The sequence below is a fragment of the Geotrypetes seraphini genome, chromosome 5 (genome assembly GCF_902459505.1).
Source record: "Geotrypetes seraphini chromosome 5, aGeoSer1.1, whole genome shotgun sequence".
Taxonomy (NCBI): domain Eukaryota; kingdom Metazoa; phylum Chordata; class Amphibia; order Gymnophiona; family Dermophiidae; genus Geotrypetes; species Geotrypetes seraphini.
In genome coordinates, this window is record NC_047088.1 from 265,777,666 (window position 1) to 265,805,603 (window position 27,938).

The 27,938-nt window shown below is 47.5% G+C and overlaps 1 protein-coding gene across 1 annotated transcript in view; it reads right to left on the reverse strand.

Annotated features, from left to right (window-relative positions):
- The window catches only part of TTLL4 (tubulin tyrosine ligase like 4), a 316,761-nt gene that overhangs the window by 227,349 nt on the left and 61,474 nt on the right, over window positions 1–27,938 (reverse strand). The window contains 1 exon segment of the mRNA XM_033945516.1: window positions 5,053–6,539. Within this exon segment, the coding sequence (XP_033801407.1) occupies window positions 5,053–6,476 (1,424 nt within the window). The 5' untranslated portion in view covers window positions 6,477–6,539.

Here is a 27,938-nt window from a genome sequence, read left to right on the forward strand (position 1 = left end):
ACACGACTTGCTGAAACCCAGTCAATATGGGTTCAGGAAAGGGAAATCATGTTTAATGAATTTACTTCAATTTTTTGAGACCGTGAACAAGCAAAATGATAGTGGAATGCCGGTGGACATAATATATTTGGACTTCCAGAAAGCGTTCGACAAAGTTCCACATGAAAGACTTCTTAGGAAACTACAAAGCCATGGAATAGAGGGAGATATACAAAGGTGGATAGGCAAATGGCTGGAAAACAGAAAGCAGAGAGTGGGCATAAATGGGAAGTTCTCAGACTGGGAGAAAGTGACTAGTGGTGTGCCCCAGGGCTCAGTACTTGGGCCGATCCTATTTAATATTTATATCAATGACCTGGAAGACGGAATATCCAGTGAGATCATTAAGTTTGCAGACGACACAAAGCTATGCCGGGCAATCAGATCGCAGGAGGATAGCGAGGAACTCCAGTTAGAGAAATGGGCAGAGCAATGGCAGATGAAGTTCAACGTGGAGAAATGCAAAGTAATGCATTTAGGTAGTAAGAATAAGGAACACGAGTATAGAATGTCAGGCGCAACTCTGGGTAAGAGCGAACAAGAAAAGGACCTGGGTGTACTGATAGATAGGACCCTGAAGCCATCGGCACAATGCGCCACAGAGGCAAAGAAAGCAAATAGAATGTTAGGCATGATAAAGAAAGGAATCACGAGTACATCGAAGAAAGTCATAATGCCGCTTTATAGAGCAATGGTCAGACCACACTTGGAATACTGTGTCCAACATTGGTCTCCCAACCTAAAGAAGGATATAAAACTGCTGGAGAGGGTGCAGAGATGAGCAACAAAGCTAATAAGAGGTATGGAGAACTTGGAATATGAGGAACGACTCAAGAAACTGGGACTGTTCTCCCTTGAGAAGAGGAGGCTGCGAGGGGACATGATCGAGATGTTCAAAATACTGAAAGGCATCGATAAAATAGAGCAGGAAAATAAATTATTTACATTGTCCAACGTGACACGGACAAGAAAACATGGTTTGAAGCTAAGGGGGGACAAGTCCAGGACAAATGTCAGGAAGTTCTGCTTCACGCAGCGAGTGGTAGACGCCTGGAATGCTCTCCCAAAGGAGGTTATTAAGGAATCCACTGTGCTAGGATTCAAAGGCAAATTAAATGCACATCTCCTTACGAGAGGCATAGAGGGATATGGGTGACTAAAACTACATCACCGGACTCGATGGACCATGGGTCTGATCTGGAGATGGCAGTTCTTATGTTCTTAAATAAGATGGAAGAATTAGAAGCTGTGGCACAAAAAGATGACGTCGACATCATCGGCATCACGGAAACATGGTGGACTGATGAAAATGTCTGGGACACGGTGCTACCGAGATACAAACTATACCGCAGAGACAGAGTGGCTCAAAAAGTAGGAGGCATTGCCATATACGTCAAAGAGGGAATTGAATCTACTGAAGAGAACATCCACAACAGACGGATAAGTTAGAGTCTCTATGGGTCAAAATTCCAGGAACAAATGGACCAGAAACGAAGATAGGCATCTACTACCGACTCCCAGGGCAGTCCGAAGAAATTGATGAAGAAATGACGGATGAGATTAAACGCAACTGCAAGGGAGGCAACGCAGTTATCATGGGCGACTTCAACTATTCAGGGATAGAATGGAACCTAGGCACCTCCGGCTGTGCTAGAGAGACCAAGTTCCTGGAAACTGTAGGTGATTGCTTCCTGGAACAACTTGTCAAGGAAAACGAGAGGCAACGCAATTCTGGACTTAGTTCTAAATGGGCTATGAGGACCGGCACAGGATGTAGAAGTAGAAGGGACGCTGGGAAACAGTGATCACAATATGGTACGCTTCAATCTGAAAATAGGGGCGAAACGTTGGTCCAGAACGACGGCCACAGCCCTAAACTTACGAAAAGGAAATTACGAAGGGATGAGACACATGGTGGGCAAGAAAATTAAGAAGAGGATAAACACTAAAAAGACGCTGGAGCAAGCTTGGTCTCTTTTTAAGGATATGGTCACTGAGGCACAAAATCTATATATACCACGTATCAACAAGGGATCAAAGAGAAAAAGAATAAAGAACCGGCGTGGCTCACTGTAGAGGTGAAGGAAGCAATCAAAGACAAAAAAACCTTGTTTAAGGAATGGAAAAGATCAAAAACGGATGAAAACTGGAATAAGCACAAACAACATCAACGTAGGTGCCATAAGGCGGTAAAAGTGGCAAAAAGATACTACAAGGAAAAAATAACCAAGGAAGCGAAAAACTTCAAGTTGTTCTTTCGATTTATTAAAGGGAAACGACCCGCAAAGGAAGCGGTGGGACCATTGGATGACCAAGGAATAAAAGGAGCGCTAAACTTTCATAATTATTTTTTTCTTTTCTACTGATGACCTTAACCCTATTCTTCTTCCCTCCAACCCAGCCTGCTGATTAACCGTTCCCCTTGGTATACCATCAGAGAGCAGGACAATTGCGCCCTGAAAATACCACTCCCTTCATGAGCGCGCCTATCGGTGCACGCATTTGATGGAACAGAATTGTCAGGGTGCAATTGTCCTGCTCTCTGATGGTATACCAAGGGGAATGGTTAATCAGCAGGCTGGGTTGGAGGGCAGAAGAATAGGGTTAAGGTTGAAGGGACACGTATCATGTACCTTGGTAGTTTTCCTTAGGCTATGTTTTGAAGCTGTAAGAAAACCAGACCCTGTTTGTTTTTCCTTCTCTGAAATAGTACAAGGACATTTATGTTTGAAAAGATATGTTCTTATCTTGCTGTGAAGTGAATTCAATTGTTTTTATAAGCCGTATTTGCAAACAGCTTTAGATAAGAGGCTCTGCTGGCCAAGGCTCTTCTGACCCTTTGGACTCCAGTCTTGAGATAGAAAAATGCTGATTTCTTTAAAGTTTCATGTGACCTGTGTCCATATATGGTTTGTGTTTACGTCACATGCTGACAACACTGATTCATGTAAAATGATATAAAAGAGATGTAAAGCTGACAATAAATTGGACATGTTTTGGAAGATGATTTCTGGTCTTTAAGATATGTCCCCAGGTGCACCTGACTTCCAAATGACAGAGAAAGTATGTGGCAGGAATTGGGACCTAATCCTTTTCAAAGGTCATTAGTAGAAAATAAAAAAATAATTATGAAAGTTTATTTTCCCAAAAAAGCGATTATGTTTTATAGCAGAAACATATGTGTCCCCAGATGTGTCCAGACAAAGTCAATGTCATCGTAAAGCTTTTCTCCATCTGAGACCTAGAGTAGGTACTTTCTTCTTGAAGTTACCCTGCATATGTGCTTTTAGAACCGTCACATTTAAAAAATGGGATTAAGATTATTTTCTGCAGCGGAGGAAATTCTCCCATTCCCCATGAAATGGGCTTGAAATTGTTGTAGTTCTTTAATTTTTAAATATTGTAATGTATGAAGAAATCTCAATAAAAAGAAAACAACAACAATCCAAATCTCTGGGTTCTCTATGGTGGAGCAAATACATGGAAAATGCTCAAGTATTCTCAAATAGAAAAATCATCCTTCCAACACTCATGAATATATTGGTTTATTTGAAAACACGAGCATTTTTCGTGTATTCATTCCACCACAGAACACCCAGAGATTTGTTTTCTAAAGTGGTTGTTATAAGGTTAGCCCATTTTAGAAGATTATTCATATATGCATATTTTGTTGATGACAGACCCCTGATTCAGGCCTGGTGGCTGAATCACGGCCATGTGGAGTCTAATTAAAGTTCCTCATTAAAGTGGTTACATCTAACCTGGTCATCTCCACTGTGTGTATCGTGGATTGCATAAGGATTACATTCAACAGAAGGCATCGATTTTGCAAGCATCAGGTGTAGAATGGCACAAATGCCATTATTTACTGAGTCTCTTCTCCCTCGAACAGAGGAGATTGAGAGGGGACATGATTGAAACATTCAAGGTACTGAAGGGGATAGACTTAGTAGATAAGGACAGGTTGTTCACCCTCTCCAAGGAAGGGAGAACGAGAGGGCACTCTTTAAAGTTGAAAGGGGATAGATTCCGTACGAACATAAGGAAGTTCTTCTTCACCCAGAGAGTGGTGGAAATCTGGAACGCTCTTCTGGAGGCTGTTATATGGGAAAACACCCTCCAGGGATTCAAGACAAAGTTAGACAAGTTACTGCTGAACAAGAAAGTATGCTGGTAGGGCTAGTCTCAGTTAGGGCGCTGGTCTTTAACCAAAAGGGCCGCCGCGTGAGCAGACTGCTAAGCACGATGGACCACTGCTCTGACCTAGCAGCGGCATCTCTTATGTTCTTACTGAAAAAGTTTGTGCAGAGCCCAGATGCAACATACATCAAAACTGATATAATCACTTATGTAGAATGGCATTTAGATGAAAAAATTGATATTGTATGAAAACAATTGAGTTGTCATTGTGATAAGTTGTGAAATAAAATATCAAGTTTACATTTTACCTAGTTTATTTTGTATCTTTTATGCCTAATTATTGTCTTTCTGTATTTAGTCTTATGTTAATATCATCTGCTCTATGACAAACAATTACCTATAATCCTATGACTATAAACCCTATGACCAATAACACGAGTGACTATATGACTTATGACCATATTCCTATATGACCAAATGGCTGATGAACAGTCCACCAAAACTTTCCTATGACCAAATGCCCCTAAAACCATTTACATGAACTCTCCTGCCCCATACAAGTTTGTGTCCTAGGAAAGCAATCCATCTCACTCTAATATCTTCTAAGAATGCTGACTGTATAATGGAGTCCCAACACAGATTACAATCTTTACCAAGAGACTATGGCCTCATGGTTAAGGCTGCAGCCTCAGCACCCCGAGGTTGCAGGTTCAAGCCCAGTGCTGCTCGCTGTGACCCTAGGCAAGTCACTAACACTCCATTCCCAGATACATTAATCAAATTGTGAGCCCACTGAATGTAAACAACTTAGGCTATAAGTGGTATATAAATATTAAAAATAAATAAACAAACAAGGGGCTCAACAGAACTTACTTCAGATCTTGCAAACTGTCTGCCTCCCATTTGGTCTTCTGTGGATTGTGGGTTTTCTTTTCCAAATGGATGGTAGAAATTTGTACTGTCATATCACTGACATTCATTTGCTGGACTCCAGCTTTCTTGAAAGCTGCATCTTTGCTTTTCACAGGGACTGAAGTCCTGGGGACACTGTTTTCAGGGGTGTCTGAGCTTGTGAAATGAACACTAATCCGTTTTGTGCAGAGATTGGAATTGACCATATGGGGATTAGAATACCCCAGGTTTCGATTCTCCAAGATAGGAGGATGCGCTTGGTTCCCTTCTTGCCTGGGACTGGCATAAGAGGAAGTCTGGGTTTGCCCTCTGCTCTTCCCACAGGACGAATCATTATGCAGGCCCACATTTGTCTGTTGGTCAGAGTCTAAGCTTAAGTCACTGCAGAGATTTTTCCCCCAGCTGTTTCCCATCACTTTCTTCACAGCTTCAGTGAGCTTCACCTCCTTGTTCCTGGCATGGAAGATCTTCTGGCTTTTCTCATCTTCTTCTGCTTGACAATGAGGTTTCTTCAATTTGGGTGATGCGACACTTTGATCGTACAAGGCTGTTGGAACATTGGTGGTCTGTTCCAAAGCAACGGGGCTGGTTTTGAGAGGTTTGCTGTGCAGGTTTGGGGAAAGCCCATCTCCAGTACCTCCAGAATGATGCCACGCCTGAGGTGTACTAGGTTGAGGTACATAGGAAGTTTTCACCTTTCTATTATGTCGTGACTGGTTTGAAGGCACTTTAGCACTTTTTGGTCGTAAGAACAAATTGGTGTTCAGTACTGGCTTGAAAGAATTGGAAACGAGCTTTCCTGAGTGAATAGGTGGTGAGCTCACCACAGGGTTCGGCAGCTCTACAGTGGAACTCTGTGGGAGGTATTGACTCACGGAATATGACATGGCACTCTCCGCTGCATTAACTTTTGTGGCGGATGAACACTTCAGGGGATTCCTGTGGTGTGAGGATAGGTCTCTCCTTCCTAAATCCCCAAATTTTAGGCACAAAGATTCCAGTTTCTGATAAGATCTACTTCCATGAGCATGAGTAGGCTGCTGAGAAGCCAAAGTACCCTCAGAGGAATTGCAGGGAGACCGTGATTTTGGTGAACTATGTACAGCTGCAATTAATGGTGGTGTAATTCTGGCATTACAAAATGGGTCAGAGTAGAAACATAAGGTTCGTTGAGGTAGAATCCCTGAGTGTCCTAGCTTCTGATCCTGGACTGCATTCACATTCTTCCTTTCCAACTTCCAGATTGACTTCACATGCTGCACAGGGTGGCTCCTGACATGACTCTCTTGGGCTTTCTCAGCAAGTTGCGTCCTGAAGCTCCGTGAGCTGTGATGGCTGTTCTTTCCAAAGCTTATATTGAATTGTTCAGTACTTGCAGAGGCCATCAATGGCCATGTCTCTAGAAGTTCAAACTAGCAAAGCCAACATCTTTGCACATAAACGTCCACCTGAAGTAAAGAAACAGAACTGTCAAACATTACATAGTAAACTATAGAAATGATAAGTAGTGGTAGTAATAGTCAACTGGATCCTTTGGAGCCTATGAACTTTTGAAACCACATGGGGTCCCATATTCAGATGACAGATACAGAAAAAGAAATATTTCCAGTATCTATCATAGCTCTTGCTAATATGTACCCAAGTTCTGATAAGGCAGGCCATCTTTCCTTTGTGCCTACCACTCTGCAAAGTACATTTTAAGAATGTTCCAAAAAACATAGACTGTCCCATCATTTCCTTTTCTAGATTGTTCCACTAATGCAAAGTCATGGAGAAAACTCTGGGCTCTTAATACCTTTTGAATTATTGAAAAAAGAATTACCTAGATGATTTAGTATAAAACAGACTTCCAAATATACTCTAAATATAAACCAAGATTTTGATGGTATTTGTTTATATTCGGGTCAGCGCCCACCCTCCCCCTACCGTTTAAGACTTGGTGGTCCAGAGGTAAGCTGGGACAGGATGCAGAGACTGGAAGGGCAAGAGAGGGAGTGAAGGAGGGGGGGACAGGATGCAGAGACTGGAAGGGCAGGAGAGGGAGTGAAGGAGGGGGGACAGGATGCAGAGACTGGAAGGGCAGGAGAGGGAGTGAAGGAGGGGGGACAGGATGCAGAGACTGGAAGGGCAGGAGAGGGAGTGAAGGAGGGGGGGCAGGATGCAGAGACTGGAAGGGCAGGAGAGGGAGTGAAGGAGGGGGGACAGGATGCAGAGACTGGAAGGGCAGGAGAGGGAGTGAAGGAGGGGACTGGAGGGGAGGACAGGATGCAGAGACTGGAAGGGCAGGAGAGGGAGTGAAGGAGGGGACTGGGTGCAGAGACTGGCAGAGCAGGGAGGGAGGTGAGACAGAGTGCAGATGATGACAATAATTGTATTAAGCAGGATATAAGAGAGGCCCATAACCCAATATATATGGAGACACCCCTTGCCTGGAAAACCTGAAAAGACATTAATTGACTAATACAATACTCCCTCGAAATTGTCAAAGCAGCTCCTGATTGGTGTAACCATGACTTTAGTACCAGAAAGAGGCGGTCGGAAAATACCACAAATTTCTGGGTCCGTGATTTGCGGGGGTTTACTGTATATAGATAATAAAAGATGAAGATGAAGGATATAGAAATGCTTCAGAGTTACAGTAAAAGAATACTGCTTGGTTAGCATTACTGACAAATGTTAAAGTTTTTAAATAGATGCTTGTTCCAGAATAGAGGAAGTACCTATCTCCTAGAGCAGTGTTTCTCAACTTCTTCAAGCCAAGTACCCCCTAAGTCTAATAAATATAACCTGAGTACCCCTGCCCAAGCTCCGCCCCCGACCCACCTAAGCTCTGCCCGTCCCCACCCCCATAATAAAGTACTAATTGTAATGCAATTTCTTCCACCCATTTTTCATATACACACAATATAATCTTAATACATAATGGCAACCACAAAATAAAAAAAAACCCACAAAGCACACTGTATGCAGAGAAAATGTTAATTATAATTCATATTCAATTTTTTTCAAAGAGGTCAAGGCAGATGACTTTAAAATATGCAATGTCACCTCAGTAACAACTATAGAAAAAGACAAATATAGACAGCAGATATAAATTCTCAAAACTGACACATTTTGATCCCTAAATTGAAAATAAAATAATTTTTCCTATCTTTGCTGTCTGGTGATTTTATAAGTCTGGTTGTACTTCCTTTTGACTGTGCATCCAATATTTCTTTTTTTCTGCCTCCTGCATGCTCTCTCTCCTCCCGACCTCATTCCATTCCCCAACCAACATCTCCCTCTGTCCCTCCATGAGTCCAACTTTTCTTCCTCTCTCCTCTGCCCCCATTGGCAATATGTCTTCCTCACTCTCTAATTCCCTCCCCTGCTGCAAAGGAAGTGGGGAAAGAGAGAGAGATCCAGGGTCTCCCACTCCCGTTACTGCCACATCCAACATTTCTACCTCCTTAATACCAGTCCAACATCTCTTTCTCTCTGCCTCCTGCACGCTTCCTCTCCTTCAGTCCTCATTCCCTCCCCCAATCAACATCTCGCTCTCTCCCTCCATGAGTTCAACTCTCTGCCCTCTCCCCCTTCCCCTGAGTGTGACATTTCTCCTTCCCTCCCCATCTCTTACTCTCTCTCTCCCTCCATGAGTCCAACACTTTCTGCCAACCAATACTCTGTCCCTCCATAAGTCCAACTTTTCTTCCTCTTTCCTCCACCCCTATTGGTAACAAGTCTCCCTCTCACTGTCCATCTGTCTTGAGATATCCAGGCATCTCTCCCATCCCCTCTACTGTCACATCCAACATTTCTCCCTCTCTCATCCCCCAAATCATGTGCAGCATTTTTCACCATTGACCATCAGCCCCATGTCTATTTCTCCTTCTACCACCCCTCTCCAGCACAATGCCACATCTCTCCCTCCATCCAATATGTCCAATATTCTTCCCCCTTGCAATCCCCTTCAATCTGTTCCTCTGTTCCCTCTCCACCACTATATCCAACATTTCCCCCTCTCATCCTTCTCTCCCCTGTGTATCTCCCTCTCCTCTCTCTATGACCAATTTTTCTTTCTTCCTTTCCCCATGCACCACCATCTTTCCCTCTCACTCTCACTCACACACTCATACCCAACAATTCTCCCTTTCTATTCCCTCTCTCCTATGTCCCAAGTTAGTGCCCTCTTCCTCCCTCTCTTCTGTTTCCCATGTTCATAACCCCCTCCCTTCCATCTGGGTCAAATTTGTGCCCCCTCTCTGCATGTATGTAGCTGCCCATCTGTAAAAGCCGCCGCTGCCTCCAGGGATCCAGCCTTCCAGCCCGCCCCCTCCAGATGAGAAAGCAAGTCAAGAAATCATCTTGTATCTCAGAAGAAACCAGAAAAGTAGCAGAACAAAAGACAAGCAAGACTTTCTGGTGATAAGAGAAAAAGTATCACAAATGAACCGATGTTTCAACTAGAGAATGACACGGTGGCTGTTACTCGCAGCTAGCCGCTGAAATGGTGGGGAAAAAATGGTCGCTGCAGGTACAGGGACAAGGCCATTCACCGCCCCATGTTTTGTGCAAGTACACTGCTACAATGACAATCACCGTGGTAAAGGTGCGAGGTGCCTTAGCCAGACTGAATGGGAGCACCAAGAATTGGAAATGTCTCTCCAGTACATGGAATCTCAGAACTTCCTTTGAGCCAGAAATATGCACACAAGTCTGTCAAATCAAGCAAGGTTAGAAATTCCCCTGGCACCACCAAAGAAATGACCGAACAGTCTCCATCCAGAAGAAACTTTCAGTGCTGCATTGATTGACTTCAGATCCAGAACTTGCCTCCAGTCATCTGAGTCTTTCTTGGGCACTATAAGGTACATAGAATATCTGCCTAAGCCCAATTCTTTAGATGGGACAGGTTCTATGGCTTCAATATCCAGGAGCCGTTTTCTCTGGCTGTCCTGCTGGACAGTCCACAAATAAATCCAGCAGAGGATGATAGAATTTCAATTTGTAGTCCCCTTGAATGATGTCAGCACCCAGTGGTCTGGGCAAATTCTCAACCAGGCCTCCAGTAAGCAAACAACCTCCCTCCCATCTGTGGGAGTTTGACTACTGGTCTGGAATCATTGTGACTTCTTGGAGGCTACTGTGAACATAAGAATTGCCACTGCTGGGTCAGACCAGTGGTCCATCATGCCCAGCAGTCCGCTCACGCAGCAGCCCTCTGGTCAAAGACCAGCACCCTAACCGAGACTAGCCCTACCAGCACCCGTTCTTGTTCAGCAGGAACTTGTCTAACTTTGTCTTGAATCCCTGGAGGGTGTATTCCCCTATAACAGCCTCCGGAAGAGCATTCCAGCTTTCTACCACTCTCTGGGTGAAGAAGAACTTCCTTGCGTTTGTACAGAATCTATCCCCTTTCAACTTTAGAGAGTGCCCTCTCATTCTCCCTACCTTAGAGAGGGTGAACAACCTGTCCTTATCTACTAAGTCTATCCTCTTCAGTACCTTGAATGTTTCGATCATGTCCCCTCTCAGTCTCCTCTGTTCGAGGGAGAAGAGGCCCAGTTTCTCTAATCTTTCGCTGTACGGCAGATCCTCCAACCCATTAACCATCTTAGTTGCTCTTCAGTAAAGAAGATTGGGATTATAGTCGGAGATTCTATAATAAGAAATGTGGACAGCCACATTGCAGGAGGAAGGGAGGATAGACTGGTCACCTGCCTGCCTGGAGCAAGAGTGAAGGATGTGGCCAGCAGGATTACCAGGATTATAGATGGAACAGGAGGACAGGAAACTGCAGTGCTTATCCACGTGGGAACCAACGATGTATGCGGACGGAAGTATGACAGGGAAGTAATGAAGGACCAGCTTCGCTCACTTGGAAGGCAGTTGAAGGTCAGGGAGGTGAAGGTGGCTTTCTCGGAAATCCTTCCGGTACTGAGAGCGGACGCAATGAGACAGGACGAACTGAGAGCTGTGAACGCCTGGATGAGGCGTTGGTGCGAAGAGGAGGGTTTCGACTTTGTGCGAAACTGGACAACATTTTGGGGAAGAAGCAGGTTCTATAGAAAGGACGGCCTACACCTCGCCAAACAGGGAGCGAGAGTCCTGGCTGAGAATATAAAGAAGTCCATTGAGAAGGCTTTAAACTAGAGATCAGGGGAGAACCGACAGTCGACAATCGGTCGATGGCCCGGACACCAGGATATCCTGAGGAGGAAAATTCAAGCAACCACACTGATATAGGGCAAGAAAACGAGAACACTACAAGAGCCGATGAAAAAGATCAAATGGATACAAAGAAGGATGGGAGAACCACTAAATCCAGTAAATTGGCACGAACAGAAATTAAATGTATGTACACGAATGCCAGAAGCTTGGGAAACAAAATGGGCGAGCTGGAAGAATTAGCAAATAGAAAACAACTGGGTATCATAGGAATAACAGAAACATGGTGGAATGAAGAGAATGAATGGGACACGGCGTTGAAAGGATATAAACTCTACCGAAGAGATAGGATTGGGCAAAAAGGGGGAGGTATTGCCCTGTATGTCCAAGAATAAATTGAGTCTGTTAGAGAAGGAGAGACAGAAGCAAATGGTAAACTAGAGTCATGCTGGATAAAGATTCCTGGACAAAAGGAAGCAGACATACAAATTGGACTTTATTATCGACCCCCGGGACAGACTGAGGAAACAGACCAAGAAATGATGGAGGAAATTAATCGTAGATGTAAATCGGGAAATACGACGATCATGGGAGACTTCAACTTTCCGGAGATCAACTGGAAATTGGCAACGTCAAACTGCGGAAGGGAGTTAAAATTCCTTGAAATATTAGGAGATTGCTTCCTTGAACAAATGGTAGGAGAACCGACAAGAGGAATTGCAATCCTGGACTTGGTCATAAATGGCATTACTGGTAGGGCAGCAGATGTAGAAGTTACGGCCCCGCTAGGGACAAGTGATCACAATATGATCAATTTTACCATTGGCATCGGAAGGGGGAAACCAATTAAGACTGGAACCACGACCTTTAACTTCAAAAGAGGAAATTACGACAGCATGAGAACTATGGTTAGAAAACGGCTCAAGAAGGGCAAAGCGGACATCCAAACAGTTGATCAAGCATGGTCTCTACTGAAAAACACCATCACAGAAGCACAGAATCTTCACATACCGAAGATATCCAAAGGAAGGCGAAAAAAGAACAAAGGAGAACCAGCTTGGTTATCCAATGAGGTGAAAGATGCAGTGAGGGAGAAGAGGAACTCGTTTAAAAAATGGAAACGAGAAAAAACGACGGAAGTCTGGAATTGTCACAAAATCGACCAAAAAAAGTGTCATAAAGTGGTAAGAGACGCCAAAAAATCTATGAGGAAAAGATAGCGCAAGAAGCCAAAAACTTCAAGCCTTTTTTTAGATATATAAAAGGAAAGAAACCAGCAAGAGAGGCAGTGGGCCCTCTCGACGAACAAGGAAGGAAAGAGTCAATCAAAGAGGACAACAGGTTGCCGATAGGTTAAATTCATTATTTGCCTCAGTCTTCACAAACGAGGACATTACAACAGTGCCAACCACAGGGAAGATATTCACCAGGGGCATAGAGGAAAGCCTCACAACAGTAAATGTGACGTTGGACATGATATGCTTTCAGATTGACAAACTAAAAAGCGACAAATCCCCTGGACCGGATGGAATTCACCCTAGAGTATTAAAGGAACTTAAGGTGGAAATTGGCGAATTATTACAATCTGTAGCTAACATGTCTATTAGAACTGGGCAAATACCAGAAGACTGGAGGATAGCAAATGTCATCCCAATTTTCAAAAAAGGATCAAGAGGAGATCCAGGAAACTACCGACCTGTGAGCCTCACATCGGTTCCAGGGAAGATAATCGAAACACTGATAAAAGATAACATTGTACAACACTTGGAGGATCACAATCTAATAAGGGCTAGTCAACACGGCTTCAGAAAAGGGAAGTCATGTTTGACAAATTTACTACAATTCTTTGAGAAAGTGAACAAACAAATGGACAGTGGAGAGCCAGTGGGTATAATTTACTTGGACTTCCAGAAAGCACAGTTACTTACCGTAACAGGTGTTATCCAGGGACAGCAGGCATATATTCTCACATATGGGTGACGTCATCTACGATGCGGAAGCATTTTCAAGCAAACTTGATTGAAGATTTAAGTTTGCTCTGCTGCTCCACGCATGCGTGCCTTCCTGCTCCACTAGGGGGCGCATCCCCTCGTGGTCTCCAGTTCACTTAACTAGCAAAGAAGCCAACCTCGGGGAGATGGGCGGGTTGTGAGAATATATGCCTGCTGTCCCTGGATAACACCTGTTACGGTAAGTAACTGTGCTTTATCCCAGGACAAGCAGGCATGATATTCTCACATGTGGGTGACCTCCAAGCTAACTGAAACGGGATGGAGGGAAGTTGGCAATTTAAGCAAATAGATTTCGCAAAACCGATTGGCCGAACCGGCCATCGCAACTGGACAGTGAGTCCAGACAGTAGTGGGAGGTGAAAGTATGAACCGAAGACCACGTGGCAGCCTTGCAGATTTCCTCAATAGGTGTGGACCTGAGGAACGCTACGGAGGCTGCCATCGCTCGGACCTTGTGTCCCGTTACTCGACCATGCAGTGTGAGACCAGCCTGAGCGTAGCAGAAGGAGATGCAATCGGCCAACCAGTTGGACAAGGTGCGCTTGGAAACTGGGTGACCTAACCGGTTTGGGTCGAAGGACAAAAACAATTGTGGGACTTTCCGGTGTGGCTGAGTGCGTTGGAGGTAGAAGGCCAACGCTCTCTTACAGTCAAGAGTGTGGAACGCCACCTCTCCGGGATGAGAGTGGGGCTTGGGAAAAAGCACAGGCAAGACAATGGACTGATTGAGATGAAAATCAGACACTACTTTAGGCAAGAACTTTGGATGAATGCGGAGTACCACCTTGTCGTGATGGAATACCGTGAAGGGTGGGTCCGCTACCAGAGCCTGTAACTCACTAACCCGCCGAGCGGAAGTGAGCGCAAGCAGGAAAATTACCTTCCAAATGAGGAATTTTGGAAGGCATTTGTCTAGGGGCTCAAATGGAGGTTTCATTAGTTGAGCCAGAACCACGTTAAGGTCCCAAACCACCGGAGGAGGTTTGAGAGGAGGGTGGACATTCAGAAGACCCTTCATGAAGCGAGAGACTAAGGGATGGAGCGAGAGGGCTTTCCCTTCCAGGGGCTGATGAAAGGCCGCAATCACACTGAGGTGTAATCGAATGGAGTTGGTCTTTAGGCCGGAATGAGATAATTGAAGTAAATAGTCAAGGACCAGAGGGACGGGGACCGACACCGGGTCCTGGCTGTGGGAGGAGCACCAGGTTGAGAATCTGGTCCACTTTTGGGAGTAGCAGGTTCTCGTCGAGGTCTTTCTAGAGGCCTCCAATATCTCCTTGACTGACTGAGACACGGGGAGAGAAGTCAGGGGGAAAGAAACCAAGCATTCAGATGAAGAGATTGAAGATTGGGATGTAACAGCGAACCCTGACCCTGTGATAGTAGAGAGGGAAACCGAGGCAGAGGCAGTGGATCTCTGACACCGAGTTGAAGTAGAAGGGAAAACCAAGGCTGGCGTGGCCAGCGAGGAGCAATCAGGATCAGGGTGGCTTGTACTGTTTTCAGGTGGACAAGCGTCCGCAGGATCAGAGGAAACGGCGAAAACGCATACAGGAACCTTCCCTCCCTGTCGAGGAGGAAGGCGTCGGCCTCGAGCCGGTCCGGGGAGTACATCCGGGAGCAGAAGAGAGGCAGTTTGTGATTGTGGGGGGATACGAACAGATCTATTTGAGGTGTCCCCCACTGTTCGAACACCTGTCGTAGTGTCTGAGAGTGCAGTGACCACTCGTGTAGCTGGAGGAGGCGGCTGAGTCTGTCCGCCAGACAGTTTTGTTCTCCTTTTATGTACACCGCTCGAAGGAAGGTGTTGTTGGAGATTGCCCATTTCCAGAGGCGCAGGGCTTCCCGACAGAGGGGCCAAGACCCTGTTCCCCCTTGTTTGTTTACGTAGTACATTGCTACCTGGTTGTCGGTTCGGATGAGAACCACCCGGTCGTGGAGCAGGTGTTGAAAAGCTACAGCTGCGAGATAGATGGCCCGAAGCTCTAGCACGTTGATGTGGCAGCGACGGTCCTCTGCTGACCACATCCCTTGAGTGCATAGGCCATCCAGATGGGCTCCCCAAGCGTACTCCGATGAGTCCGTGGTGAGTACCTTGTTGTGTGGGTGGGCGAAGAAGAGCAAACCTTTGGAAAGATTTGAAGAGTCGGCCCACCAGCGGAGCGATCGTTGCAAGGAAGGAGTCACTGTCACGGGGCGATCGATCGAGTCCCGATCTTGATGCCATTGAGAGGCTAGGGTCCATTGAGGGATTCTCAGGTGGAGACGGGCGAATGGTGTGACGTGGACGGTGGAGGCCATGTGGCCTAGTAGAGTCATCATCTGTCGAGCTGATACCGAGGGTAGCAGTGAGATCCTTCGACTCAGATTTACTAACGCCTCTAGACGCGGAGGGGGGAGGAAGGAACGGAGGCGAACCGTGTCCAGCGTGGCCCCGATGAACTGCAGGGACTGCGAGGGGCTCAGTTGGGATTTTGGGAAGTTTACCTCGAACCCCAGACTCTGTAGGTAGATAATAGTCTGTTGGGTCGCTGAGATAACCCCTTCCCTGGACGGTGCTTTGATCAGCCAGTCGTCCAGGTAGGGGAATACCTGAAGACCCTGGGAGCGTAAGGCAGCTGCGACCACCATGAGGCACTTGGTGAAGACCCGGGGTGACGATGCTAGGCCGAAGGGGAGGACTCGGTATTGTAGGTGCAGGTCCCCTACTTGGAAACGCAAGAACTTGCGGTGAGCGGGGTGCACTGGAACATGTGTGTACGCCTCCTTCAGATCGAGTGAGCAGAGCCAATCGCCTTTTTCGATCAGGGGGTAGAGGATCGGTAGGGAAAGCATCCGAAATTTTTCCCGTACCAGAAATTTGTTGAGTCGTCTCAAGTCTAGTATTGGGCGTAGGTCTCCTGTTTTCTTCGGTACCAGGAAGTAACGGGAGTAGAAGCCCTTCCCCCGTTGGTCGGGGGGAACCTCCTCCACTGCTCACAGGCGAAGCAGATCTCGAGCTTCTGAGAGGAGTAGGGGTAGCAGCGTTCGGTTGGGAGGGCACTTCCCTGGGGGGCTGTCTGGAGGATTGGCTCGAAAGTTGAGAGAGTATCCTGATGAGATCACGCCAAGGACCCATGCGTCCGATGTGAGTTGTTCCCAGTGAGGGTAAAAAGCTCTGAGGTGGCCCCCGATGGGCAGGGAGCCTGGGACTCTGTCAAAAGGACGGGGATGGTTTGGTAGTTGCAGGCGGATGGGATTTGGGTGGGGCCCGATGGTGGGCTTGCGGACACCTGGGCGGAGGCCGGGAGAAAGCAGGAGTGGATTTTTGTGGGTAGCGGCGCGGAGGGGCCCTGAACGGCCTGGACGCAGGCGGTTTTGGCTTTTGTCGGACGAGGGAGGCAAATGAGCGTTCGTGTTCAGAGAGGCGTTTTGTAGCTGCCTCGATAGTGTCGTCAAAAGCTCTTTTCCCACGCAGGGGAGGTTAGCCAACCGGTCCTGTAAGTTGGGGTCCATGTCGACCAGGCACAGCCAAGCTAGTCGGCGCATGGCGACAGCGAAGGCTGCCTCTCTGGAGGAGAGTTCGAAGCCATCGTAGGCCGCGTGGAATAGATGGAGGCGTAGGTTGGAGAGGGACTCTACAAGCAGGCTAAACGCTCCTTGGCGAGAGGCTGGTAAATCAGTCTCAAAGGCTCTCAGTAGTCCGATGAGGTGTTTGAGGTAGGATGTGAAGGTGAAAGTGTAGCGTTGCACCCTAGAGGCCATCATCGCATTTTGATATAGTCTCCTGCCGAACTTGTCCAGGGTTTGGCCTTCCCGACCTGGGGGGACCGTGGCTGAGACCCGGGAGGGGTGAGCCTTTTTCAGGGACGATTCTACCAACAGCGACTGGTGGGAGAGCTGCGGTTGTTCAAACCCCTGGTAGGGTACCGTACGGTACTTGGCCTCCATTTTGGAGGGGACGGCTATGACCATATAGGGGGTCTCCAGGTTCCTGAAGAAAGCCTGTTGGAGTACCGGATTAGGCGGTAAGCGAAGGGACTCTCTGGGCAGTGATGGCATGTCCAGCTCCGCTAGGTACTCTTTTGAGTATCTGGAGTCGGACTGGAGGTCTAAGTCCAAAGCGTGGCCCATGTCCTGGATAAAGCGAGTGAAGGATGGGCGGGATGTTCCCGAGGCCCCGTGTGGAGTCGGTGAACGAGACATCCGTCGGGTGGAGAAGGACGGGGAGGCTTCCCTCAAGTATCGAGGTTCCTGCTCCGATCCACATTCCGAGACCGGGGAAGCACTGTGAAAGTGTTCCGGGGTCGAGGAGCCCCTCGTAGACGATGCCGGGGTTTGGGGTACCGATCGATGTCGAATCGGTGACCTCGACCCGGACTCCGTCGGTGAAAGCCTGGCACCTCGGATCGGAGCCCCGGTCCGAGGGGGGAGTTCGGAGGATGCGCGGGTTGGAGAGTGATAACTCCGCCACCCTGAGCGGTCCCGTACGAGGTGTAGGGGAACAGCCTCGTAGAGTGGGGGAACCCCGGGCCTTCTTGGAGGTACGGCGGTTCGAGGTTTCTGTCGGTTTAGCACGACGTTTTGCCCTGTGGCGGTCTGTGGAGGGAGAGCGCCTCGGGTGCCTCGGCGAGGAGTCCGAGGAGGATGAGATGCGGCGAAGCTTGCGCACTTTTCCCCGAGGTGGCTCGACGCGAGGCTCAGGCTGGTCTGGCACATGCGGGGTCGAGGTCGAGGCCAGTTGTAGATGGGCCATTGCAGCGGACAGCTCAGACGAGATCATTGCTCGGAGTAGGTCCTGGAAGACGGGCACGGACAGCATCGAAGGCATGTAACATAGTAACATAGTAGATGACGGCAGATAAAGACCCGAATGGTCCATCCAGTCTGGCCAACCTGATTCAATTTAAATTTTTTTTTTTTTTTTTTATTTTAGTTTTTTTCTTCTTAGCTATTTCTGGGCGAGAATCCAAAGCTTTACCCGGTACTATGCTTGGGTTCCAACTGCCGAAATCTCTGTTAAGACTTACTCCAGCCCATCTACACCCTCCCAGCCATTGAAGCCCTCCCCTGCCCATCCTCCACCAAACGGCCATACACAGACACAGACCGTACAAGTCTGCCCAGTAACTGGCCTAGTTCAATATTTAATATTATTTTCTGATTCTAAATCTTCTGTGTTCATCCCACGCTTCTTTGAACTCAGTCACAGTTTTACTCTCCACCACCTCTCTCGGGAGCGCATTCCAGGCATCCACCACCCTCTCCGTAAAGTAGAATTTCCTAACATTGCCCCTGAATCTACCACCCCTCAACCTCAAATTATGTCCTCTGGTTTTACCATTTTCCTTTCTCTGGAAAAGATTTTGTTCTACATTAATACCCTTTAAATATTTGAACGTCTGAATCATATCTCCCCTGTCTCTCCTTTCCTCTAGGGTATACATATTCAGGGCTTCCAGTCTCTCCTCATACGTCTTCTGGCACAAGCCTCCTATCATTTTCGTCGCCCTCCTCTGGACCGCCTCAAGTCTTCTTACGTCTTTCGCCAGATACGGTCTCCAAAACTGAACACAATACTCCAAGTGGGGCCTCACCAATGACCTGTACAGGGGCATCAACACCTTCTTCCTTCTACTGACTACGCCTCTCTTAATACAGCCCAGAATCCTTCTGGCAGCAGCCACTGCCTTGTCACACTGTTTTTTCGCCTTTAGATCTTCGGACACTATCACCCCAAGGTCCCTCTCCCCGTCCGTGCATATCAGCTTCTCTCCTCCCAGCATATACGGTTCCTTCCTGTTATTAATCCCCAAATGCATTACTCTGCATTTCTTTGCATTGAATTTTAGTTGCCAGGCATTAGACCATTCCTCTAACTTTTGCAGATCCTTTTTCATATTTTCCACTCCCTCTTCGGTGTCTACTCTGTTACAAATCTTGGTATCATCTGCAAAAAGGCACACTTTTCCTTCTAACCCTTCAGCAATGTCACTTACATACATATTGAACAGGATTGGCCCCAGCACCGAACCCTGAGGGACTCCACTAGTCACCTTTCCTTCCTTCGAGCGACTTCCATTAACCACCACCCTCTGGCGTCTGTCCGACAGCCAGTTTCTGACCCAGTTCACCACTTTGGGTCCTAACTTCAGCCCTTCAAGTTTGTTCAACAGCCTCCTATGAGGAACTGTATCAAAGACTTTGCTGAAATCCAAGTAAATTACATCTAGCATATGTCCTCGATCCAGCTCTCTGGTCACCCAATCAAAAAATTCAATCAGGTTCGTTTGGCACGATTTACCTTTTGTAAAGCCATGTTGCCTCGGATCCTGTAACCCATTAGATTCAAGGAAATACACTATCCTTTCTTTCAGCAACACTTCCATTATTTTTCCAACAACTGAAGTGAGGCTCACCGGCCTGTAGTTTCCTGCTTCATCCCTGTGACAACTTTTATGAATAGGGACCACATCCGCTCTCCTCCAATCCCCAGGAATCACTCCCGTCTCCAGAGATTTGTTGAACAAGTCTTTAATAGGACTCGCCAGAACCTCTCTGAGCTCCCTTAGTATCCTGGGATGGATCGGGTCTGGTCCCATCGCTTTGTCCACCTTCAGTTTTTCAAGTTGCTCATAAACACCCTCCTCCGTGAACGGCGCAGAATCTACTCCATTTTCTCGTGTAACTTTGCCAGACAATCTCGGTCCTTCTCCAGGATTTTCTTCTGTGAACACAGAACAGAAGTATTTGTTTAGCACATTTGCTTTCTCCTCATCATTCTCCACATATTTGTTCCCAGCATCTTTTAGCCTAGCAATTCCATTTTTTATCTTCCTCCTTTCACTAATATATCTGAAAAAATTTTTATCTCCCTTTTTTACATTTTTAGCCATTTGTTCTGCCGCCTGTGCCTTCGCCAAACGTATCTCTCTCTTGGCTTCTTTCAGTTTCACCCTGTAGTCCTTTCTGCTCTCCTCTTCTAGGGTTTTTTTATATTTCATGAACGCCAACTCTTTCGCCTTTATTTTCTCAGCCACTAGGTTGGAGAACCATATTGGCTTCCTTTTTCTCTTGTTTTTATTGATTTTCTTCACACATGTCCACTGCCTCGGTGCACTCCACCGGGGGCGACCTCGTATCAGAGTATTCCCGTGTGGTGGAGGCACGGCCCGAAGGCTTCGCCGGGGCTGTGAGCATGGGGCTTCCGCCATGCGTCGCCAGTGTCCCCGAGGTTGGTTTCTTCGCTGGTACAGAACCTGAAGAGGGAAGAGGGGACTTACCCGGAGCCGAGGCTTTCTGTTGTCCCGAGGACTTCGGAGTCAAGTCTCGAGGCGATGCCGAGGTATTCGGGGCCGAGGTCAAGGCCGGGGCCGACCTCGAGGCCGAGGTAGAGGGTTGGTCTGGGGCGAAAAGATCCGCCATGCGGGCTTTCCTTCGATGGAGGGCCTGGTTCTGGAAAGTTGCGCACTGGGGGCAGGAGTCGGTTGGATGAGCGGCCCCCAGGCAGAGGATGCACCGGCGATGCGGGTCTGTGATGGAAAAAAGCCGCTCGCACCGGGTGCACTTTTTAAAGCCGGTCAAAGGCCGGGACATAGAATCGAAAGTGGCCGCGGCTCGAGTAGCCACGCGGCCACGGGGACCCGGAAGCCTCCGGGTCGCTCAAAAATGAAGCAGGAATCAAGTTGAAAAAAGAAAAATTTCGCGCACAGCGACTTAATCGTGGAAAAACAAGAAAAATTGCGGTGCTAGAAGGCAGTTGGGGCAGAGCCTGAAAAAACACGACTTCTAGGCTCAGCGGAAAATTTTGAACTGGAGACCACGAGGGGATGCGCCCCCTAGTGGAGCAGGAAGGCACGCATGCGTGGAGCAGCAGAGCAAACTTAAATCTTCAATCAAGTTTGCTTGAAAATGCTTCCGCATCGGGGCTCCGTAGATGACGTCACCCACATGTGAGAATATCATGCCTTCTTGTCCTGGGATAAAGCGTTTGACAAGGTCCCACATACAAGGCTTATGAAGAAACTACTGAGCCATATGAAGAAACTACTGAGCCATGGAATAGGAGGAGAAGTGCACAGATGGATCGGCAAATGGCTAGAAAACAGAAGGTTAGCATAAATGGGAAATTCTCGGATTGGGAGAAAGTGACTAGTGGCGTGCCCCAGGGCTCGGTTCTTGGGCCTATCTTGTTCAATATTTTTATAAACAATCTAGATGAGGGAACAACATGCAATATAATAAAGTTTGCAGATGATACAAAACTATGTCGGGCGGTTGGCTCTCAAAGGGACTGCGAGGACCTCCAGAAAGATCTGAACCAGCTGGAAACGTGGGCAACAAAATGGCAGATGAACTTTAACATAAACAAATGCAAGGTGATGCATCTAGGATGAAAAAAACAAAGAACACGAGTATAAGATGTTGGGGGTGACATTGGCAAAATGCGAGCAAGAAAGGGATTTGGGGGTACTGATTGAGAGTACCCTAAAGCCATCAGTAAAATGTGCGGCAGCGGCGAAGAAAGCAAACAGGATGTTAGGCATAATTAAGAAGGGGATCACGAGTAGATCGGAAGATGTCATAATGCCACTTTATAGAACAATGGTCAGACCGCACTTAGAATATCGTGTCCAACACTGGTCTCCATACCTCAAGAGGGATATAACTCTGTTGGAGAAAGTGCAGAGGCGAGCCACGAAACTTGTCAAAGGAATGGAGCATTTGAGCTATAAAGAACGACTCAGGAAACTGGGATTGTTTACCCTCGAGAAGAGAAGACTGAGAGGGGATTTGATAGAGACTTTTAAAATATTAAAAGGATTTTATATAATAGACCAAGAAGCAGCATTGCTAACATTTTCTGATGCGACACGGACAAGAGGTCATAGCCTGAAACTGAGTGGCAGCAGGTTCAGGACAAATGTCAGGAAGTTCTGTTTCACATAGCGAGTGGTGGGTGTTTGGAATGCACTCCCGGAGGAGGTTGTGGCGGAGACTACTGTACTGGGATTCAAGCGCAGGTTGGATGCACACCTTCTTGCATATCATATTGAGGGATACGGTAAAGTCGGGTCTCCAAAAAGGAGTACCTAAATGGGCCTCCGTGTGTGTGGAGCACCAGACTAGATGGACCTCGGTCTGATCCGGTGAAGGCATTTCTTATGTCCTTATGTTCTCTGGACCCTTTCGAGTAGTACCGTGTCCTTCTTCATGTACGGCGACCAGTGCTGGACGCAGTACTCCAGGTGAGGGCACACCATGGCCCGGTACAGCGGCATGATAACCTTCTCTGATCTGTTTGTGATCCCCTTCTTTATCATTCCTAGCATTCTGTTTACCCTTTTTGCCGCTGCCACACATTACGTGGACGGCTTCATCGATTTGTCGATCAGAACTCCCAAGTCCCTTTCTTGGGAGGCCTCTCCAAGTACCGCCCCGGACATTCTGTATTCGTGCATGAGATTTTTTATATCGACATGCATCACTTTACACTTATCCACGTTGAACCTCATCTGCCATGTCGATGCCCATGCCTCGAGCCTGATTATGTCATGTTGCAGAACTTCGCAATCCCCATGCATCTTCACGTCTCTGAATAACTTCATATCGTCCATAAATTTATGTGTAAATATATTTATTGAACAAGAGAATAAAATGACAGCATACAGCAAACAAAACTTTTTCTCCATACCATCTCAATTCCCAATCCCCCCCCAAACCCCCCGCCCACCCCACCCAGGCAGCAGCAACTAGAACCAAAGTGAGAAAGAAACAAGAAGCATCTCAAGCATCCCAGAGTTGTCTACGAATACAGGGAGTAAAGGTCAAACTAAAAGAATACCAACATTGACGAAAAAGTCTGCCAGACTTGGCTGACAAGTCCACAATGTCTTTGCGCTCCAGCAACATTTGTTGTAGCATTAATGCTCTCCACTGCTGAACAGTCGGGGGCTGAGAAGAAAGCCACTGCAACAGAACACACTTCCTCCCCAGCAGGATAGTCCTCTTAAGAAAAGCTGAACAGCCCGGCTTGGGTGGATGGAAACGAATTTGTAAAGTAATAAGGAAACTCGGATGTAGTCTCCAAGAACACCCCCATAACTGGGCCACGGCAGATATCAATTGCAACCAAAAGGCAGACACCAGTGGGCAGGTCCAGAACATATGGCCAAAAGATGCCATGGGCTGTTCGCATTTACCACAACTGTGCTCCGCACTAATCCTCATTATATGAGCTCTCTTGGGGGGGTAAAAGGCTCGCAAGATGAATTTATAATTGCGTTCCCACTCCATGGAAGAGAGGCGTAAAGCACTCCCCAAACGAAGTCCCTTTTGAATCATCTCAGCTGTGATGGACACCCGCAAATCCTCCGTCCATTTCCTGGCCAGTGCCAGGAAGTCTATATCTCCCAAGCAGTCTAGCAGTAACCCATGATACATTTTCAGGGGTATCAGGTCCTGTGCGGTCAGTCCAAGTACTTCGTGTAATTTAGTGTAGGTCTCCTCACACAGCGCCGCCGGCGTCAAGTTCCGCAAGTAATGTTGTAATTGTCTGTAGGCAAACCAGTCAGCTGCGGTAATGTGGAATTGCGTGGTTAAATCGGGAAAGGAGATAGGAAGTCCCGTATGGTGTACAGCCTGGGAGACGTACTGAAGTCCCATTGAAGTCCAGCGATGAAACGGTCCAGAATCTAGACCAGGTGAGAAATCTCCATTACCAGCAATGGGCAAGCAAGACGTCACCCTGGAGTTGATCTTCAACAGTCTGCACAGTGATTTCCAAGCTCTGCGCATGGCCGGCAGAAGTGGATGCGAGCGAAGCTGTGGCAGGTCTGGCAAGTGGAGAGCATGTAATAAATAGCTAAAATGGTAGGGTTTAAAACAATAGCATTCAATCTCCGGCAAGGAAAAATAGTTAGTATCACAAAACCAATCGTGAATATGTCGTAACTGGCAGGCAAGGTTATATCTAGAAACACTCAGGAGACCCAACCCCCCTTTCCTACGAGGTAACATCAACTTGGATAAAGAAATCCTAGCCCGCTTCCCCTGCCATAGATATGTGGTAAGGTGAGAATTGTGGTGAGATACATGTGCCGGGGAAAGCATGAGGGGGAGCATTTGTAGGATATAAAGCCATTGGGGCAGGATCATCATGTTGTAGAGGGCAACACGGCCCGAAAGGGACAGGGGAAGGCGTCTCCAGTTAGAAAGAGTAGACTCCGTACGACGGAGCAGAGGTAAGATGTTTGCAGTGTACAGTCCATCCAGGTCCCGAGGGATGACCACCCCCAAATAACGCAAAGAAGAAGAAGCCCATTGCAACGGGAATTCCCCCTGCCAACCCCGACGTACCGCATCTGAAGTTGGCAAAGCCAGGGATTTCTGCTTATTAAGAGTCAAGCCAGAGTAAAGATGAAACTCATCAAGGATGTCCAACGCTCGAGACAGGGATCGATGTGGGTCCCCCAGAGTGAGTAAAAGGTCATCGGCAAATGCCAACACCCGCAACTGGGCAGAACCCTCGGACAATCCTACAATCTCATCATCTCTCTGGAGAGTACGCAACAAAGGATCCAAGTACAACAAGAAGAGCAGCGGAGACAAAGGACATCCCTGGCGAGTCCCCCTACCCACAACAAAGCCAGTAGAGCGCACTCCATTTACTAATATCGAGGCGGTGGGGCTTGAATAAAGCGGTCGGAGTAAGGCCAAGTAACTGTCCGGGAGTCCTACATGCTGTAATACATGAAAGAGGTACTGCCACTGAACCTTGTCAAAGGCCTTTGCCGCATCCAGTCCAACTAACAGACCCAGACATTGAGTATGCTGTGCCCGCGAGAACGCCATCAACACTCTCCGTACGTTCAAAACCGAGTGCCGCTCCCGAACAAAACCCACCTACTCTGGCACTATGATGGAAGGCAACAAAGGCGCTAACCTATCAGCCAGTACTCGAGCTAAAATTTTTATGTCAACATTCAAAAGCGAAATCGGCCTGTAAGATTCAATCTCGGTGGGCGGTTTAGATGGCTTTGGAATCAAAGTAATGAGAGCGTCATTCGCATAGCAGGGAAATGTACCGCAGTCGCGAACTGCTGAATAATAATTTAGCAAGGGCTCCCCCAGGACCGAAGATAAAATCTTATAGAATTCCGGAGAATAACCGTCCGGCCCCGGAGCCGTACAAGTCTTCAATGTTTGTATTGCTCGTAACACTTCTTGTGTGAGTAAAGGCCTATCTAGTCTAGATTTCTGGGCAGGAGATAATTTAGGCATCCCCGCGTCCTCTAATCACTCACATCAGGACCCATATAGGGACCAGGGGAAGCATAAAAGGCCTCAAAATAATTTTTGAAACAATCAGCAATTGCCACTGCTGAGGTCAATATGTTTCCCGAGGTCTCACGGATCATAGGAATATATCTAGAACCCGACCAGCTTTTTGTTACTGATGCTAACAATTTCCCCGTCTTGTTTCCATGTTTATAGAATCGAAACTTTCTATAAAATAACAGTTTCTTCGTGCGTTCATGTATAAGAGTATTCAGCTCAGCCAAAACCGTTTTATACATGTCATTAGTAGCCACCGACGGGGAATTCAGCAGTTCACGTTTCAACTGCCGCAAATGACGCTCAAGGTGAACTATGCGATGTGCAATGCGTCTGGTCCTAGAGGCAACGTAAGCTATAATATCTCCACGCAACACCGCTTTAGCTGTGTCCCAAAATAAAATAGGTTGTTCTATGTGTTGCGCATTAAAGGAACAATAGGCCTCCCATTTGGTCATTAAAAATTCCCGGAAATGAACGTCTTCATGCAAGTACGCAGGGAATCTCCATCCCGCCCCCAAACTCGCAGGGCCCCCCACTGCAACATCTAACCAAATCATGTGATGGTCCGACACCTCAAGAGGGCCAATGGTGGCCTCCGAGACCCGCGCAAACAGCGTTTCAGATAAAAGTGCATAGTCAATCCTGGAGAAAGAACCATGGGCTCTGGACTGATGAGTGTAATCTCTCTCCGTGGGGTGTAAGAGCCGCCAAGGATCCACCAGTCCCAGAGCTCGACAAAGATAAGGGATCCCCCTAGTCAGCCTCCCAGACGATGACCCCGTTACTCCAGAGCGATCTACACCCGGGTCCATTACCTGATTCAAATCACCCACTACAATCAGGGGACAGTCTGAATCTCGCAAACAAATATTAACCAAGTTTTGAAAAAATGAGTGTTGATATTTGTTAGGGCCATATCCCACCAGAAGCCGAAAGGGCCCCCCAGATCCAACCACCCGCACCAAAAGGTACCGACCCTGAGTGTCACGCCTCAGAACCTGGACTGTACACTGCAGACCCCTCCGAAATAGAATCGCCACCCCCGCCCTTTTTCCAGGGGAGGAGGCATAATGCAAATCCCCCACCCAACCCCAGCGTAATTTCTGGTGTTCTAAATCCGTAAGTCTAGTCTCTTGCAGACAGGCTATGTCTGCCGAGTGATGTTTCAGTTGAGACAAAATTTTTGTGCGTTTAGCGGGGGAAGTAATGCCCGATACATTCCAGGAAAGTATACGCAGCTTCCGGTCACCCATCAGAGGCCAACACCAGACCTACCACAGCTAGCAATGAGTTCTGGAAAACAGAGTCCCAGGGTGCCCAGCCCCACCCCAAGACTCACACACACACACTTTGTAGACACCCCCACCACTTTGAAAGAAATTAGCCCAGGACAACCCTGAAAAGGAAAAACAAAATAAACTAGTAACAATGTCGCTGCCACCCAGGACCCCCCCTTTCCCCAAATCCCCCCAACAGCCCCAATCATCCCCCACATGTGGGAGCTAAGAGGTCACCCAAGACGTCCCGTCCAGGGCCGCCCCGCCCCATCAAAAGACACAATCCCCCCGCTAATGAACCAGAACTAGCCATTAGCACAAATAAACCACACTGCAAGACTAGGAACAGTTCAGTCAGTCAGCCCCCGAATCTGGGCTACCAAGAAGTTTGATAAATGCAGCCGCTTCATCTGGCGAGTGAAAGGATTTCCAGATCCCATTTCGCTGGATCCGCAATACAGCTGGGTAGTTGAATTGGAACCTCTGCTTGAGCTCCGACAACTGTGCACACAGTGAATAGAAAGGCTTTCTCCTCTCCTGCAGGGCCATAGAGTAGTCTTGACTGATGCGAATCGGGGAGCCATCATATTTCAAAGCATCTTTCTTGATTCTGTACTGCTGTAGAATCTCCACTTTGTGTCGGTAGTTTAAGAGCTTTAAGATGACCACACGTGGTCTGGCTTCCAAGCCAGGGCGAGGGCCCAAGCGGTGCGCTCTTTCAATGCGCACAGGCCCCGCAGCAGAGGAAAGCGGCAGCTCCTCTCGCAGCCACCCCTCCATCAATTCCGGCAGCGAGCGATCCGGGAGCGTTTCCGGGACACCCATCAGGCGCAGGTTCGAGCGACGAGACCGGTTTTCCAGGTCATCTAATTTATCAGCTTGGGCTCGAACCTGCGCCTGTAATGCAAGAAGGTCGGCACTCTGAGTGTTACCAGTGTCTTCCAGGGAAGAGACCCGCTGTTCAAGTTCTGTGGTGCGCGCCGACGCTGTTTCCAGCAGCGTTTCTATATTAGTGATTTGTGCGGTCAGCACCTCCAATTTCGGTCCCAGGACCTGGGCCAGAGCTTCCTTTATGTCGCTCAATGCGGCT